The sequence below is a fragment of the Centrocercus urophasianus genome, unplaced genomic scaffold (genome assembly GCF_019232065.1).
Source record: "Centrocercus urophasianus isolate 14NV4802_14NV808 unplaced genomic scaffold, USGS_Curo_1.0 seq_13, whole genome shotgun sequence".
Lineage (NCBI taxonomy): Eukaryota > Metazoa > Chordata > Aves > Galliformes > Phasianidae > Centrocercus > Centrocercus urophasianus.
In genome coordinates, this window is record NW_024884475.1 from 16919038 (window position 1) to 16936201 (window position 17164).

The 17164-nt window shown below is 38.3% G+C and overlaps 1 protein-coding gene across 1 annotated transcript; it reads left to right on the forward strand.

Annotated features, from left to right (window-relative positions):
- Positions 1-10: 10 nt before the first annotated feature.
- ANAPC4 (anaphase promoting complex subunit 4) lies at positions 11-16187 on the forward strand. The gene is made up of 28 exons (XM_042812823.1): positions 11-145; positions 1444-1549; positions 2158-2290; positions 3449-3523; positions 3655-3681; positions 4027-4071; positions 5242-5326; positions 5715-5825; positions 6363-6446; positions 6705-6791; positions 7476-7540; positions 7637-7679; positions 7790-7866; positions 8286-8386; positions 8466-8517; positions 8803-8858; positions 9160-9206; positions 10109-10165; positions 10346-10402; positions 11014-11107; positions 11391-11488; positions 11964-12025; positions 12110-12148; positions 12239-12340; positions 13614-13691; positions 14600-14770; positions 15290-15413; positions 15813-16187. The coding sequence occupies exons 1-28, from the start codon at positions 38-40 to the stop codon at positions 16026-16028; spliced, it is 2400 nt and encodes a 799-aa protein (XP_042668757.1). The 5' UTR covers positions 11-37; the 3' UTR covers positions 16029-16187.
- Positions 16188-17164: the final 977 nt, after the last annotated feature.

Here is a 17164-nt window from a genome sequence, read left to right on the forward strand (position 1 = left end):
CGCGGCGGAGGAGCTCAGCGAGCGGGAGGCCGCCGCCATGCCCGCCTTCCGGCAGGTCGGGGAGAAGCAGCTGCCGCAGGAGGTCGTCGTCATGGCGTGGTCCCCCAAGAGAGACCTCATCGCTCTGGCCAACAGGGCGGGAGAGGTGAGCGCGCCGCTGGGAGGCGGGGCAGCCCGCCGTCCCTGCCGTGCGCCGCAGTGAGGGCTTAGAGCCGCGCTGCCCGCGGGGCCGGCAGGGAGAGCGGACGGCGGGAGCGGTGCGGGCTGCGGCGTAGTTCCGTTCAAGTCGCAGCAGCGTTTTATCGAGCTTTCTAACATTGTCACTCGCTCCAGTTTTAGTTTCCATACTGATTTATGGCATCGTGGAATGATTCAGGTTGCAAAGCAACTTAAAATCTGTCCAGTTCCACAGGGTTCTCCCCCAGCAGCTCGGGCTGCCCGGGGCACATCCAGCCTGGCCTTGAACACCTCCAGGGGTTGAGCACCCACAGCGTCTCTGGGCAGCCCGAGCCGGTGCCTCAGCATCTCCAAGGGAAACATTTCTGCCTGAAATCTGACCAAAATCTCCCGTTTTACTTTAAAGCTGTTACCCCTGTCTTATCGCTACGCTCTTTTGAGTCCCTTCCCATCTTTTTGTTGGCCAGTACAGGTCGGTTTCAGTGAGGTTTCCCCATAGCCTTATCCAGGCTGAACATGCAGAGTTCCTTCAGCCTTTCTTCACAGGAGAGGAGGTGCTCCAGCCCTCTGGTCGACTGTGTGGCCCTCCTCTGGACCTGCTACAGCAGCTCTGTGCCTTTATTGTGCTTAAGCTCTGTGGGGCTGAGCAGAGGGATAAGCCCCTCCTTCTTCCTGCTGCCACCCCTCTGTTAATGAAGCTTGGGGTACAATTGACATTCTGGGCTGCAGGTGTGTGCTGGCTGGTCCAGCTTTTCATCCGCTATCACCCAGATCCTTCTCTGCAGGACTGCTCTCAAGTTCTTCCAGACTGTATGCATATCTGGGATTGTTGTGACCCAAGTGCAGCACCCTGCACTTGGCCTTATTGAGTTCACTAATGATATTCTCATTGCCTGTGTCAATGATATTCTAAAACTTCATAGCTTTTTCCTTCCCAGAACTGCTGCATGGAATCATGCATGCTGAAAGACTTGTACTTTCAGGCTGTCCTTGCTGGAGCGGTGTGGGTAATCCCTGTTGGTTACAGGCTTCTAGGTTTATACAAGGTACAGTTTGTTCCTCTGTATTGCTCTACAGTAAACAGTGTGGTGGTCTCTTAAACCGTGTAGGAGTGGAATGTCTGCTAGGAGAAGGAGTTATTAAATAATAGTAGAAGTTACTAAAGAATTGTGAGAAATTGCATCTTGAATTGATTTATGATGATTTTAATGGTTTTATTTAAAACACTGTTTTTATTTTTCTGTCTTAAATGCGTTTGCTTTGTAGGTTTTACTTCATCGGCTTGCAAACTTTCAACGAGTTTGGAGTTTGCCTCCAAATGAAAATACAGGAAAAGAAGTGACTGCTCTTGCTTGGAGGCCAGATGGCAAAAGTAATGTCAAGTATATGCTGTGACTTACTGCAAAGCAATCCTACTGGAAGTCAGTGAAGTGATGTGTGATGATGTGGGTGATCATACCTTTTGTCTGGGAAGGAAACTTTAAGTAGACTGTATTTGAAGAAAAGGATGGGTTAATTATATGTATGTTTATTAAAAATAATTGGCGAAGTTGCACTGTTGAAAGCAATTGCAAGAAATAATTGCAAGGTGAACTTACACCCAAAACACTGCTTTTCAAGTTGTAGCAAAGTTTCCTGTTCTTAACTAAGCAGAATATTTTTGTATGAAATACAGAATTTACCTGAAGAATAGAAAGAAGTTGTCTGAACAGGACTGTGTTAGAAGTGCTTGTGTTTGATTCAGCGTGTAAATACACAATTGTGGGTTTGGGCTTTTGACTAACATATCACTTAAAACTATGATGGGACCAACAACCCTCATTCTAATATGCAGGTTTCAAGTGAGAATTGGGAAGTAGTGGAAATGGGCTAAAGGAAAATACAGTGTAGTGACTATGAAGGTGCATTGCTTTCTAGTTCAGTATAAAGTACAAAGTTTTGCATGTTGGTTATTTATACATTTTACTCATCTTTTTCTAGTTTTGGCCTTTGGCCTTAGTGATACCAAGCGGATTATTCTGTGTGATGTAGAAAGGCCTGAAAGCTTGCACTCCTTCTCAGTGAACTTGTCTATTACTTATATGCATTGGATGGAAGTAACTGCAGAGAGCAGGTGGGTCTGAAAAACAGCAAGTAAATTATGGGCTATGTGGCACTAACTTATTAATTATGTATGTTTTGCATGTAATAGGAAGTAAAAACAATATTTTTTAATATTTTGGAATTGTGTTGTCTTTCTGCTTTATTTTAACCAAAGGGAAAATTTTAACAGGCACTTCTCATGTGCTTCTTTCCAGTGCTGTAATCTTAGTCTCATGGTTCTTTAGGTTATTAGGCACAATATTTCAGCATTTAAATGTTAACTAGTGCATCCTATCTTCTGATCCAGCTAACTTTGACACTGAGTAATTGTAATAATGTTATTGCGATCATCTATTTTGTTAGAAAAAGTTTTATAGTTAAATCTTTCTTCACTTGTGCTTTCAAGACCTTCAGTTTGGCATTTATATCTTTTCTCAGCCTTAATTCGATATGGCACCTGAATGTGCTGACATTCTGCCATGGGAGCGCTTGCATTAGGAAATCAGATTTCTTGCAGAGACTGTGAGCTCTGACACAGAATTCTCAGTCACGTTTGTGAGGCTGGGGGATGTTGTGGTCCCTCCTTCTGTGGTCTTACAAAGACCTGTGATGGGCAGTCCAAGATAATAACTAAAACGTTTATTTAAAAATGAGTGGCTGGGTAAGTCTGGCAGGTGCTTCCCACTACGTTTCCCCAAAATGGAAATCTTAAAATATCGAGAAAACCACTGTATTATAAGTAACTCTAGCATTCCTCTGATGGGGACAGACATGTAGGGAATCTAACCTCCAGGCACGTGTAAAGTGTGCTATTAAGGACTGTAGTTGGCTCTTCTTCGTACTGTAACATGTGTCTTTGTAGTGAAGCTTTGCTGAGGTGCAGGTAGGTGAGCTGCAGGGTTGTATAGACTTTAAAGAGAAAGCCTCCATTGGTGACAGATAATGAGTGATTCAGTGGCAAGGTACTGGGCCAGCAAATACAAACTTTACCTGGTGGAAATAACCATCAAGATTATCAGGGTTTTTTTTATTAATTTAGTTTTTAGATATATTTAAGATTACCATCTGATATTTGTATCCATTTTATGTACATGATGTTGAGTGTGTACTGGTAACTTCAAAGTCAGTAATTCTCTTTTCCTCTATTTTAACAGTTTGAGTAGCTAAGACAGTGTCATTTCTTTTTCAGCATTCTCACTTCCTTCTACAATGCAGAGGATGAGGCAAATCTCATTTTGCCTAAATTACCAGCACTACCAAAAAAGTAAGCATTAAACTAGAAAGCCTGGGAAGACTTGCACTAATTGTTGTTTTTGTTATGTCTTCACTACTCTACTGGTGCTTTCAGTTAGATGCCTGCCTAATTCAACTTCGTTGTTTTTTTTTCTTTTTTAGTTATAGTACCACTGCGAAAATTTTCAGGTAAGGAACTGACTTTTTTTTTTAGTTTCTTTTTAGGGGTTTACATGATTTGTTGTTGGTTTTGTTTTTTTTTTTAGGGGGTTTCATAGAATCATAGAATGGCCTGGGTTGAAAAGGACCACAACTATCATCCCCCAACCCCCTGCTGTGTGCAGGGTCGCCAACCACCAGACCAGGCTGCCCAGAGCCACATCCAGCCTGGCCTTGAAAGCCTCCAGGGATGGGGCATCCACAGCCTCCTTGGGCAACCTGTTCCAGTGTGTCACCACCCTCTAAGTTTCTTTCTTTGTTTTCTGCTATTGAGACAAAGTAGCTAAAAAGCATCCATATCTTTTATATTTTCAGTGAAGAAAAGTCAGATGAGATTATGAAGCTTCTGGGTGATGTGAGGTAAATTCTGTTTGTGTGTTCTTTTGTTTCTTTATTTTTTGGCTTTAAAATAACAAAGAAACTTACTTTAAAGTTATTCATAATCTGTTTTAATGGTTCTGGAGAAAGTATGCAATGTTTCTTTTTTTCGTATATGAAGATAAAGTTCACTGAATATACTAAAAAAAATTTTTTATGTCTTCATCAGTTTACATCTTTTCTCCTTGGCTTAAAGGGATTGTCAGGCACCTTACAATGTGCTGCTGTTGGTGTTATATCTTCTTTTCCTTGGAAGATTTCTTGAGTCACACTTAAAGGCTATCTTGTATGGATTACTTAAGCTGGTCTCAGAGGCATCATGAGTGCTTTAAAATAAGCATCTCATATTAGGAAACATGAGGAGCACCTGGAGGATGTGTAGTCTAGTAGACTGAGAGTGGTTTGTGACACAGCAGGCAATCTCCCTGTGCAAAGTGTGATGTTTCAAATGTAGACAAAAAGTGAGAGATCATAGAAAAGCATTTTTCCAAGTCATTGTACAGCAAAGTTGATTTTGGTAAGTGATCAGAAGAACACAGATCTGTTTCTCCCTGATCTTACTTTTTTAAACAGGGTTTCTGTCTCTTTTGCTGTTGTTGTCTGTGGCTGTTCTTTGCTGCTGTATCTTTTATGTTTTTATTTCTGCTGAGGTTTTACTGAGGAGGCCCACCAAGAGGCAGTGACAGACTTACTCGGCGTGTAATTAGGATAAATACAGGGGAAATGAAAAAGTAGCTTTATAAGAATGCTTTGCAGCCTGTACTGGTAGGTGGGCTGCTGCTGTAAACTGTTAGTTTTTTTCACATGTCTCCAGTTAGTGAAAAAGGACTTCTGTGCCTAAACTTGGTGTTAATTTTTTTTTCCTTCATTCAGCAGTTTGCTACATGATTTTGTTTCCTGCAAGTGTTAGACCCAGTTCTCATCAATCAAGTCCAAGCTACTAATATTTTTCATTTAGTTTTTAAATTTCTTGGATTGTAGGTGACAGCACAGTATTTGTTTTAGTGGTTTTCTAGAGAATCTTTTAGTAAAAGGAATGGAAATTAAGAATTATTTTTGTCTGCATTAAAAACTGACTTCAGATAGTTTAGGAAAGAAAGTTGTCAGTTTATTTTCATGTGCTCATCAGCACGTGTTCTTCTGTTCTTATAGGCTTAATGCTCTTGTCCTTGGTGGCAGCTCAGGGTTTATTGAAATTTATGCTTATGGAATGTTCAAGATTGCTACAGTAACTGGGGTATGTTTATTTCTGTATTTTTTTTTTCTTCAGCGTATACCAAAATACAGCTGAATTGAATGAAATAATGCATCTGTGGGTTTATGTGTAACTGAAACTGGATTGCTGAAATTTTACAGAAAGGAATAACTATTTCTTTGGGTAGGGTTGTGTGGTTATTGCTGGAAAGACATTCCAATTTAACTGGTGATTTTAACATTTTGTTTGAAAAGAAACTGAGCTCAATGCTAATCCATGGTGAAAGGGGTAAATATTTTCTTGAACAAAATTCCCCTTGGTTTTTAAATGTCATTGAACACAGCCTGCTTTGCATGTGAATGTGTTACAACAGTAAATACGTATGGAAAAAATTCAATATTTCATTAACATTTAAACTGGAATCCTTCAGGTGGCAGGTTCTTGTCGTGGACTCTGTTTATCCAGTGACCTGAAATCACTATCGGTTATTACAGAAATACAAGACTCTCCTGACAGTGAAGCAGAGATAACTTATTTTCAGGCAAGTGAAGTAATTTTAAAATGTTCTTTCTTTTATTTACTCTCACCTAACTTTATCACCTTCCTGTTATTTGTAGGAAAAACCTGCAATGATTGTTCTCAGCCTTTCTGAAGTGCACCCTGGCTTAGCTTTTGGGTTTGTCGCATTGGCTTGCAGTCTCACAGCTGAGACTGACTGTAATGCTCTGAGGCGTTCTGAGAAAATATTACTTCAAATATAACATTTATTCAATTACAGTTACTCGGTTTGTCTTCATTCTGAACACAAAGGTGTAGCAGCCGTGCTGTTCATCATCCATTCTACACAGAACAGTCATCCTGCAAACTATTACTGTTAGAACTCCAAAATTAGAACCATTCTCAAGAGCTTTTATTGTTAGATTAAAATAGTAATTGCCCTGTTTTCTTCTTAAAGTCAACTTAAAGAAAATGAGAAATATTAAGTTTCTCTGTGGGTCCTCTCCATCTGTGTTTTTATTTCAGTAACCCGAAACTGTTTAAAAAACAAATGATCTGTTAACTGTTCTGTTTGTTATAGCTGGACACCAGTCTGTTATCAAGTTATTTACCTGAGGTAACTCGAATGGCCCGGAAGTTTACTCACATTTCAACACTGTTACAGGTATGGTTTTGTTATGACATCTTAATATCTCAAGTCCTAGAGCCTTCTATATTCTTACAGGAAGTAAAATTTTCCTAATAGGAAACTTCTGTTGGTTTTAAGTAAATGTGGAGCTCTAGCTTGAAAAGTTGATTAGAAATTTCATATGATGCCTGTAATATATATATCATCTTCCCTTTGTGTTACAACATCCAGTTATTTTACATGTATTGAAGGAGAAAAAAGGGAGTAAGGCTAATCTTAGTGTCTGTATTGCAGTATATAAACTTGTCATTGACGTGCATGTGTGAGGCGTGGGAAGAAATACTGATGCAGATGGACTCACGGCTAACAAAATTTGTACAGGTATTGTAGTATGAACTGCTCTTTTCTGTAGTAGGTCTGCTGTTCATGTTAACTACACAGTACATTATCTTAGTGCTGTTTATGTAAGGCCTCCAGCAAACAGTCTCTAAGTTCAGAGGCAAACTGCTGTGATGCTGCAGATATCTGAGCACAGTCAAGTGTGATTGCATTGTGATACTCCTTTATTTTGTTTACTCCTTACTATTTGAAAGTGATATTTTTCAGCTTGCACAGCTATTGAACAATTGCTTTCTGTTTAAGGTTGTGTTCTTTCTACTTCAGTCACTGATGAACTGTCTACTGTAAATGTTGAGCAGCAGCCCATCATCATTTGCAGCTTAACTCAATGGAGCATATATATCAGATCATATATTTGCATATATTTTGTGCGTGGCTGGCAGTTAATTGAATCAAGTAATTAATGTATTTATTTTTAACATAGATTCTTGATGATGGAAAGTGCTTAGAATTTTTACTGAGTATTACAACTGAAAATAATTGAAAATACTGACCTTGAATCATTGAATTGAGTTGAATTGAATTTCAAAAGATCTGTAGTCTGATTTCAGCATTCAAGAGTAAGGGTGGGTTTTGTAATGTACTTTATTTGAGGTATCTGTGACGTTATTTGGTAGGCTGAATGTAACCTCTTTACCAATCTATTTCAATCATTTTGGCTGACAGGAAAAGAATACAACCACTTCTGTTCAGGATGAGTTTATGCAGCTGTTGTTATGGGGCAAAGCAAGGTAGCTACTGTTGTTTTATCTGAGTATGCGTTTGCATTTGATACTAAAATACAAAATGAAAGCATGTTTGGTTTTCTCTTCCCTGTCCCTTTTTAGTCTGGAACTGCAGGCATTATTAATGAACCAACTGACAGTAAAGGTACGTTCATATTATTTAACATCTTAGAATTATACATTTCAGTAACTTTTAATTGCTGTGCATTTACATTAAGAAAACATTATTATGTGTTTATATTTCTTTTTTAACAGGGCTTAAAAAAGCTCGGTCAGTCCATAGAGTCCTCCTATTCCAGTATACAAAAATTGGTTATAAGTCATTTGCAGAGGTACGTCATAAAATGTCCAATAAATTTTAGATTAAGTAGCATATTATGTACTTTGCTAAAAGATGGGGTGCAGTATCAGTGGTTCTTTATATATAGATTTTTTGTATGGTATGTGGTAATACACCATGTACTAATTTACTCGTGGGTGATGGAGAGCTCGTATTTTGAGCAGTCTCCATGGCGTATAAACTAAATATCACTGCTTGATATTTTTATAGGAAATGTTCTCCATCACTGTGTGGTGGTTAAGATTATAAAGACAATATTTGCTTTTCTGCAAATACTTTCTTAGCTCTTACATTCCAGGTGATTTTATAAAGTTCTCCACTTTGCCCGTTGTAAGATCAAAATCTGGTGCACTGTGAAGCACAGTTATAAAATGGGGACTAAAAGATTGGTTCTTTGCTTTACTCTCCTAGTGGCTCAGAAGCACTCTTATACTACTTAAGTGAGTTGAAAGGGATGGCTTTATGGAAACAAAAATACGAGTCTCTGGGATTAGATGCATCTGGAATTGAAGGTACAGTAGCATGTGTCCTACTTAACTACACTTATTTCATTTTTGCAAGCATGATATCAATGGCTTGCTCTCTTGACAGAGGCTACTACTGCTGTTGGTTCTTTCATCCTGAAAGCAAATGAGCTGCTTCAGTAAGTATAAAGTCTGAGGAATTTTAAAAACTTGGCTTTTGAGAAAGCATGTGGCTTGGGAGTAAGGAAAGATGGCAGGGTGTGGCTCCTCTGTTGGTGATGAGCTCTTGTCTTGCTGCACCTCATAGGCTTGTATGCCAACAAGAGTCTTAGAGGGAGGGATGCATTTGGCATTTTTAAGAAGTTGGTAATACTTACATATCTGTCTGTAACAGAAATAGAACTTAAACCTGCAACAGCTTGTGACATCTGGTAATTTGTTGTTACTGATTGTTTCTTCTGCAGAGTTATTGACAGTAGTATGAAAAACTTCAAAGCATTTTTTCGATGGCTGTACGTTGGTAAGCTTGATGATGTAGTAAATATTTGGTATCTGTTTTGTAAATACCAAAATGCCAACAATTAATTATGCCAGTCTTAGTTATATCCATCTGTTTATTACTGCCATAGATATTTTCTGCAGTTTAGTAGGGTAAGTGAAGCTTAATTTCAGTCCCAATTCGTAATTGTTCTTTTCAGATTCTTCAGCTTCTGACAAATTAATCCTTCTTATATTATTGACAGTGTCATATTATATAGCAATGAAAAATTAGGAATATTAAGAAAAAGATAAACATTAGTATCTTTTATTTTTCTCCTCAGCTATGTTGAGGATGTCAGAAGATCATGTGCTTCCAGAGCTGAACAAGGTAGTAATAACATTTTCTCATTAATGGTGGTATATTTTCTTTTCTGCTTGACTTACAGAGCAAGATTAAAAACGTGTTTTTTGTTCCAAAACTTAAAGAATGTGCCTGTGACGTTTCTTTGGGAAAGCTGATGCCTGCACATTCACACAAACACCTCAGTGTACTGTCTTGCATATATAACTTCTACTGTTTTCTTTTAATGTGCAGCACATATGAGCCTAGATCTCTATGAAATATGCGTATGGTGACTCTTTACATGCCCTAGATGATGAAGTTAATAGGAATCAGATTGTAACATCTTTACCTGAGAGAAGAAATAAATAACACCTGCATTTGATCTGCAGTCACCACCACAATGGGTGCATCAGCTGATGTGCTGTAGGGCAGATGGAGATATCCAAAGGGAAATAGGCTGCAAGAATGAACTGATAGGGACCTCCTGAGTTTCAGCAGGAACAAATACAAAATTGTTCCCAGGGAAGAATCTGCAGCAGCACAGCCCTGGTTAGCTGGGGAGGAGGTCAGCCTGTGGATGTTGGTGGAAGCAAACTGGGCATGAGCCAGAAGTGGGCTCTGGCAACAAAGGGCAGTGTAGAGGAACCAGGGTTATTCTAACAGGATTATGGCCAAGAGAAATGATAACCTTCCTTACTTAGGACTAGTCAGATCATTTTTGGAATACCTTCTCCAGTTTGAGGCCCTTCTGTATGAGGCAAATATGAATAAACTGGTGCGATTTCAGCAGAGAGTCTGCAAGCTGGCAAAGGGTTTCAGTACTTGTCCTGTGAGCAACAATGAATTGGCCTTGTTCAGCCTATAGAATGTTCATTCTGTGCTCAATTAGGTGTAATTGTCAAACTTTGTTTCCCCTTGCTCCATTTTTTTAATGTTTTTTGTTCTAGATGACTCAAAAAGATATCACGTTTGTTGCGGATTTTCTTACTGAGCACTTCAATGAGGTAAGTAATCCTAATTTATTTTGTACAGCAGTGGTACTTGGTTACTGTGTTTTTGCTGCTAGTAATTGAATAGGAAAAATTTTAAGTAAAATAATTCCATCATCTTTTTGTGCCTTATTTCTTAGTCAGTTTGGGTTTCAATTTTAGTTTTGTTTGCATTGTTATTATTTTTTTTTCCAGGCACCAGAACTTTACAATCGCAAAGGAAAATACTTCAATGTGGAGAGGGTTGGCCAGGTAAAGAACTAGAGAATATATGGAAGGAGGGAGTAAGAGAGAAAATCATGAGAAAGCTTTTAAAGTTGTGCCCTTTTTTTTTCTCTATCCCTTCTGCTATGTGTTGTGCATTCCAGTCACAGTAAAAGGAAGTTATTGCCAATATTTTCTTTGTTATTAGAAAAAGAAAATGTTAGAACATTTTATAGTTTTCCTTACATATGCAGTATTTTAGAAAAAGGGTGAAATGTGTTTGCAGCCAGCAGTTAGTGTAAAATTAAAATCTGCACATTGTCTTTATGTTGTTACTCACTGGATTTCTAAATGTTTGTGTTCAAGTATTGTTTGAAAATCAGTTCCACATGGAAGTGGTACTGTATGATATTAAACAATAGTTGATTTCTTATTTATTTCTAGGAGGAGTGGAATGTTATATTTTAAATGTAGACATGTTATATTTAGAAGGAACTAAACTTGTTTAACTTGTGAGAGACAGTGTAGGGCTTGGACTAGATAATCTCCAGAAGTCCAGTGGAACCTTTATAATTCTGTGATTATATATTGTTGGAAGTGAATTCTAATGTTACTTATTTTTAATTTGCAGACTTATAAAATGTCTGTTTCTTATCTAGTACTTGAAAGATGAAGATGAAGACCTTGTTTCACCACCTAATACAGAAGGAAACCAGTGGTTTCACTTTCTCAAAAATAGTACTCATGTTAAAGGTAATGTGTGCTTGAGTAAAACTGAATCTGAGGTATGTGGAGAACTTAACATAAGAGTAATCCTTTTTTTTTTTTTTTGTGATTAGAAGTTAGTTTCATGATGCTCATCTGGGCGGAATAATATAAATGGCCCTTAACTTCTCCTCTGAACCATGTGCTCTAGGCCTGTGAGCAGCTTACTGGCCCACTGTCACTCCACTGTCACTTCAGTAGTAGTATAGTCTATTTTTTTATGGAGTTATAAGCATTTTTTTTTTTTCAAATGAGCTTTATGTGTTTGCAGAAAGCCCACTTTTGTTTCCCTACTATCCTGAGAAATCACTGCATTTTGTCAAAAGGCAAATGGAAGAGGTCATTGATCATTGTTTACAAAAACCAGCTGTAAGTTCAATTTATATAACTTTCTTCTAGATGGTAGTCATGCTTAGCAAGGCCTGGAATTTTAATTGAGTGCCTACAATGTAGCTGGCAGCATGCATTCCCACTTAACCACTACTGAGTGTCTTAAACTCAATGGAGGATTTTTTTTGTTTTGTGTGTTCTGTGCATTCTGTTTACCCTGTGCATTGATGAGAGCTATTTTAACATTAAGTAACTTGGTGTACGCATTACAGATCAGATAGCTGATTAGTTGATTTATTAGTTAGTCTGTGTCTTCTGAAGAAATACGAACTACGTGCGTTAAGTGACAGTGTTCGCATTAGAGATGGTTAGTTCAGTATAAATATTTGTGGACTTTTCTTTCAAACACACTTGGATTTTATTCTTTTTATGTATTTATTGATTTAGTTTTCTTAAGAAGGAATATATCATGAACAGCTTGCTTTTTCTTTGCTCTTTTTATTCTATTTGTTAGGATGTGATTGGAAAGTCAGTGCATCAAGCATTCTGTGTGTCTCTCTACAAGACTTCCCGTAGGTATGTTTTTAACATTATTTCTGGAGTTCAGTTGCACAAAATTATAATAGTATTTTGTACACTCGTTTTGTTTTTCCTTTTCAGTGAAGATTCCTCACCTCAGTTATTTAAACTGCCGTTTCTGTAAGTATGCTGTTATTTCTTGTTGTATGTCACTCACCTGTTCTTAAAATATGGTGTGACTTTTTCCTGTTTCCTCACCTAACATTACAGGTGGAATGACAAAACATCCAACGTACATTATGTTCTCTTTACCATATTAGAAAGTTCTATTTCTAAAATACACATTTTGAGGAGACATACAGATACTTCCAGGTAAGAAAAAATGGGGGAAGGAGAATGGTTTGTGAGACTTATCATATGTATAGAGACAGTTGCAACTTGATTTTTTTTCTGCAAAAACAGAGATTGAAGGACTCTGAGCACAGTCCTTGTGAATTCATCAAAGTGGAAGGCATTGGGAGGTGCAATGGGAAACTACAGTAGGAATTCATATTTTATTAAACTCAAAAAATCTGATCAAAACATCCAGGATGTTTGTAGGCTCAGGAGAAAAAAGTCAGGTTTCCTTTGCTTTGCTCCTCACAGAATTACTCTTTGTGAACTAAGAAAACTTGTAGAGAATCAGGCTTACAATGTTGATTTGTCTTGCTGAAAATACTGTTAACTCCTTATAGCCTGTGACTTAAAACACTAGGGAAAAATGGGATGGGTGGACAGCTGGGTTCAACAAATACATCTCTTTGGGATATCATTTTTGCACTTTTGGGAATTTCTCTACCTAAGGTGCAGTGCACTGACGTGACCTAGGTGTGGAGAACAACAAAAGCTTCAACATAAAATAGTGATTTTTATAATGTATGTTGTTTAAATTGAGGAGATGATGAGCTATGACAGGGTGAGAATTTTTAGAACATTTTTACTGCTGGAGGGAACATGTGATGGAAATACCTTCTGTGTTTCCAGTTGATTGCTTCTGAAGACAAAATTGTAGCCTTGTGGTGTAGTTTCTATTGTATTTCCTTTCTCACTGGTATCTTCATAGAATCATAGAATGGCCTGGGTTGAAAAGGACCACAATGATCATCTAGTTTCAACCCCCCTGCTGTGTGCAGGGTCACCAATCACCAGACCAGGCTGCCCAGAGCCACATCCAGCCTGGCCTTGAATGCCTCCAGGGATGAGGCATCCTCAACTTCCTTGGGCAACCTGTTCCAGTGCATCACCACCCTCTGTGTGAAAAATTTCCTGATAAATCTTAGGTAGTACTGACTCATTTTCTATAGATGCAAGTAATGAGTGACTTAATGGACTTGAAACTAGGACAGTTGAGCTGAGAGTTCAACAAAGAACTGTATCCCACAACACAGAAGGATTTTCTCATTTGGCTCTTTCAGTCACATTTTGCTTGAGAGGCAAGAGAAATCAAAAGGTTTCTGTCCACTTGTTACATCATCTGGGGATGTAGTCATGTACTTTGTAAAGCAGATGGGCTTGCACCATTCTGTACTGCAGCTGCCCTTTGAGATTTTGAATTTTCTACAGATGGAAAAAAAATGTCACCAAAATAGTGATTTCTGTCCTTCAGGTCTATCGGTAACGGAATTGTTGCAGTAGAGTTTGGAAACTTCTTGAACAACAGTATAAATGAGAGCTCAGACTCCAGGTCAGTATGTTGAGTTGATTCTTCTTCCAGGGATGCAGATTGTGAAATTGAAGACCATGTTTTTGAGTGTTCATTTTACTTGAAGTTAACTTCCCTAGCATTATGATTTGGCTTTTATATTCCAAATTAGCACTTCAAATGCTGCAGTAGCTTGTAGTTCCCAAGTGAGTTGGGCCGTAAGGCACAGTACAGGGGTGAAGGTGTAGGACTGTGGGAATCTTACCACAGAGCCATTTAGACTTGCAAAGACTTTCACTATCACAAAGTCCAACCATCAACCGGACGTACCGAGTCCCATCACTAAAACCTGTCCCTTAGTGCCATGACTGCACATCTCCTAAATCATCACGTGATACAGACTCCACCACTTCACCATTGCAATGCTTCACCACCCTCTCCATGAAGAAGTTCTTCCCGATGTCCGCTTTAATCTCTCTGGTGCAGCTGGAGACTGTTGAGTTATTTTGCACTTAAGGTCAAGTAAGCATTTTAGTTTTCTGATCAAAAAGTTGAACCTTGGTACATGTGTCTCAGAAGTCATGGCAGAGTAAGTTTATGCTTTTAATTTAGAAAGGTCCAAAGTGCTGATGGCCCTCAACATCACCAACTGTTTCCTAATTTTCCTTGGTATTTGTGTTAATTGCTCTTTACATTTCAACTGAAATGGGAAGAAATAAGATTTTTATTAAGTTTTGTTCTTCAGTGTCATTTATGTTACAGGAGTTTTTAGCAGTCCTAAAGAGTCTCAGTTGCACAACTGACCTTTTCATTGTTTACAGTAAAACTCACTGTTAACTAATGAATACTACCTAACTTCAGTGCTGTGCAGCATAGAAATATTTTTGTTCTATGGTCACTTTTATTCCTTGTTGCTTCCTAATATGTAGGTACTGGTTTATTTCCAATAGGTGCTACAGTTGTTTAGATGCACATTTTTATGATGATGAAACTGTAACTGTAGTTCTGAAGGAGAGCGTGGAACAAGAGGGGAAGGAGAGAATCTTGGCCCAGCTGCCTTTATCTTCAGTATACACAAATGAGGATCAAGAAATGGAATTCATCTGGGATTCTACTAAAAGGTGGGAACAGGCAATATTAAAAACAAGCTCAAACCAGTCTTGGCCACTGTAACAGGGAATTGCATACAGCTCTTGTAAGTGGTAGTGAAGAGATACATTGATCAAAGGTCACAGAGGTCACTTCTGTGTAAGGGTAGACATTGCCTCCAGAGCTTTGTTCTTGCAAAGGAGGGATTTGAAGGAATGTCAACATCATCTTCCTGCCACAGCTGTTACCTGGGACAAGACAGGAATCATACAACTCCATTCTGTCCTGTTGTAATCTCTTGCAGCACTTGAAACGTGCTGTGTCTGCACAGTTTTATCCTCTCTTCTAGAGTATCTGGAGTATATGGAGTTATGATTTTAAATGCTTGTCTACTTGTTGCATATGGTGTAGTAAAATCTAGACACACACACACACACACACACACAAAAAAAAAACAAAAAAAAAAAAACAAAAAAAACCTGGGACTGACTGGGATTTATTTTTGTTTTAGTACTGAAATTTTCTTATGTTTTGTGCATCATTTCTTGCAGATTGGCTGAGCAAAGTGATGAGATAGCAACACGTACTGTCTTCTTGGACAACCAGTGGAGAGTGCTGGAGAATATGAAAGCTCAGTATGTTGCTGTAAATGGTATTAGAAAAGTTTCCTGTGTGGTAAGTACTTATCTGTGAATACATCGGGTGGAGGGGGAAGGAAATGTTCCATAGCTAGGGAGAAAGATAGTCTGTAAACCTCATAAAGTTAACAGAAATAAAAGTCTTGGTTATCATCATTTAATTTCTTACAAATTGATTATCTTTCCTATCTATTATCAATTTGTCAGAATACAGTCATGCCTGTCTCATTACATAACCTGGAAAAAATTTAATAGCAATTAATAGATAGACTTGTTTTACTTTACAGTCTGCAGAGCAATAAAACAATTGCCAATTTCCACGGTACCTTCATTTTGAAGATAAAGGCTATTTTCAGAGCTATTGGGCAATACATAAATTGGTATCTGTGTTCTTTTTTGATTACTTATTAATCAAGACTTCTTAATGTTTCCATAGCTAAGTTCAAATCTTCGTCATGTGAGAGTGTTTGAGATGGATGTAGAGGATGATGGAGAAGTTGAAGAAGAGGAGGAAGAAGAAACTACTCAGATAGCAGCTGGGGAACCTGAAGAGCTGAATTGCTCTGTGGATAACCAAGATAATGTGTGTGGTGCATCAGCTGAAGAACTACCTGATGAAACTGAAGAAAATGAGTCAAACCTGGGTCTTTGACACAGGTTTTCCCTGGTAAAGGGAGAAGACTGAAATCTAACTTCTGGTTACTGAAATGATGTTTCCCATACCTACTATGTAGTGTTAACATGCTGTGGGTTCTGTATTACTTCTAAACAAAGACCAACTATGTTCTAGAATATACAAGCTTGAACTTTTTTTCTTGGCACAGTGATTTGATAGGAACTGTTTCTTGGAGAGGTTTTCTATTTGCAGTTTTTTGTAGGTGGAGGAAAAATACTAACTGAAGTTTTATGGTTAACCTAATCAGTCCTGAATACTGTTCTGAAGATAAAATGAGCATGTATGTGAAAACAACAAAACCCTAATTTTTGAAAACCAAAACCTCCCCTTGTTAGACTTCGTGTTCTGCTAAGAGGTGCAGAAACTTCTTGTATAGTTACACTTTAATGTGTGTATAGAGAACAACAGGCTTGCAGATCAGCATAAAAATAGCTGGACATGAAAAGTTAGCTACTGTTACTTAAATACTTTTAAAAAGCTATTCTGATAAAAATCTGTCTCCTCAGTAATACAGTATTTGTTCAATCTGTGCAGTTCTTTAGTTCTGAGTACAATGTGTGTGTTTTGTCAGAAACCTCAGCCTGCCCAGTCTGTGTGAAATTGCTCCTGTATTTTTCCTCCTGCTGTTTGTTTTTTTGTTGTTGTTGTTGTTTTGTTTTTTTTTTTTTTTTTTTTTTTTTGTAACAAGAAGTTAAAAGAGAATATTTTTTTAATTTGATGTGGCATTGTGTGTCTTGTACAGGCTTCAGAAGGAATATGTTGCTAATTTATATATTGTTGTAGGGGTGGTGAGGTGCTAGCACAGAAAGCTGGAGATGGAGTGTGGAAATTGCTCTCATTGCTCTCTATAACTTCCTGAAGGGAGGTTGTAGTGAGCTGGGGGTCGGCCTCTTCTCTCGTGTCATTAGTGATAGGACCAGGGGGAATGGCTTCAAGCTACGGCAGGGGAGATTCAGGCTGGACATGAGGAAGTATTACTTTTCAGAAAGGGTGGTCAGGCACTGGAATGGACTGCCCAGGGAGGTGGTGGAGTCACCAAGCCTGGGGGTGTTCAAGGAAAGACTGGATGTTGTGTTGAGGGACATGGTTTAGTAGGAGCTATTGGGAATAGG

Excerpts from the sequence above, each read along its gene's own strand:
- ANAPC4 (XM_042812823.1), top strand. The coding sequence starts at position 38 with ATGCCCGCCTTCCGGCAGGTCGGGGAGAAGCAGCTGCCGCAGGAGGTC. Across the intron at positions 5,327-5,714 it reads AGATTGCTACAGTAACTGGG|GTGGCAGGTTCTTGTCGTGG; the intron begins GTATGTTTATTT and ends GGAATCCTTCAG. Across the intron at positions 7,541-7,636 it reads TTGTTATGGGGCAAAGCAAG|TCTGGAACTGCAGGCATTAT; the intron begins GTAGCTACTGTT and ends GTCCCTTTTTAG.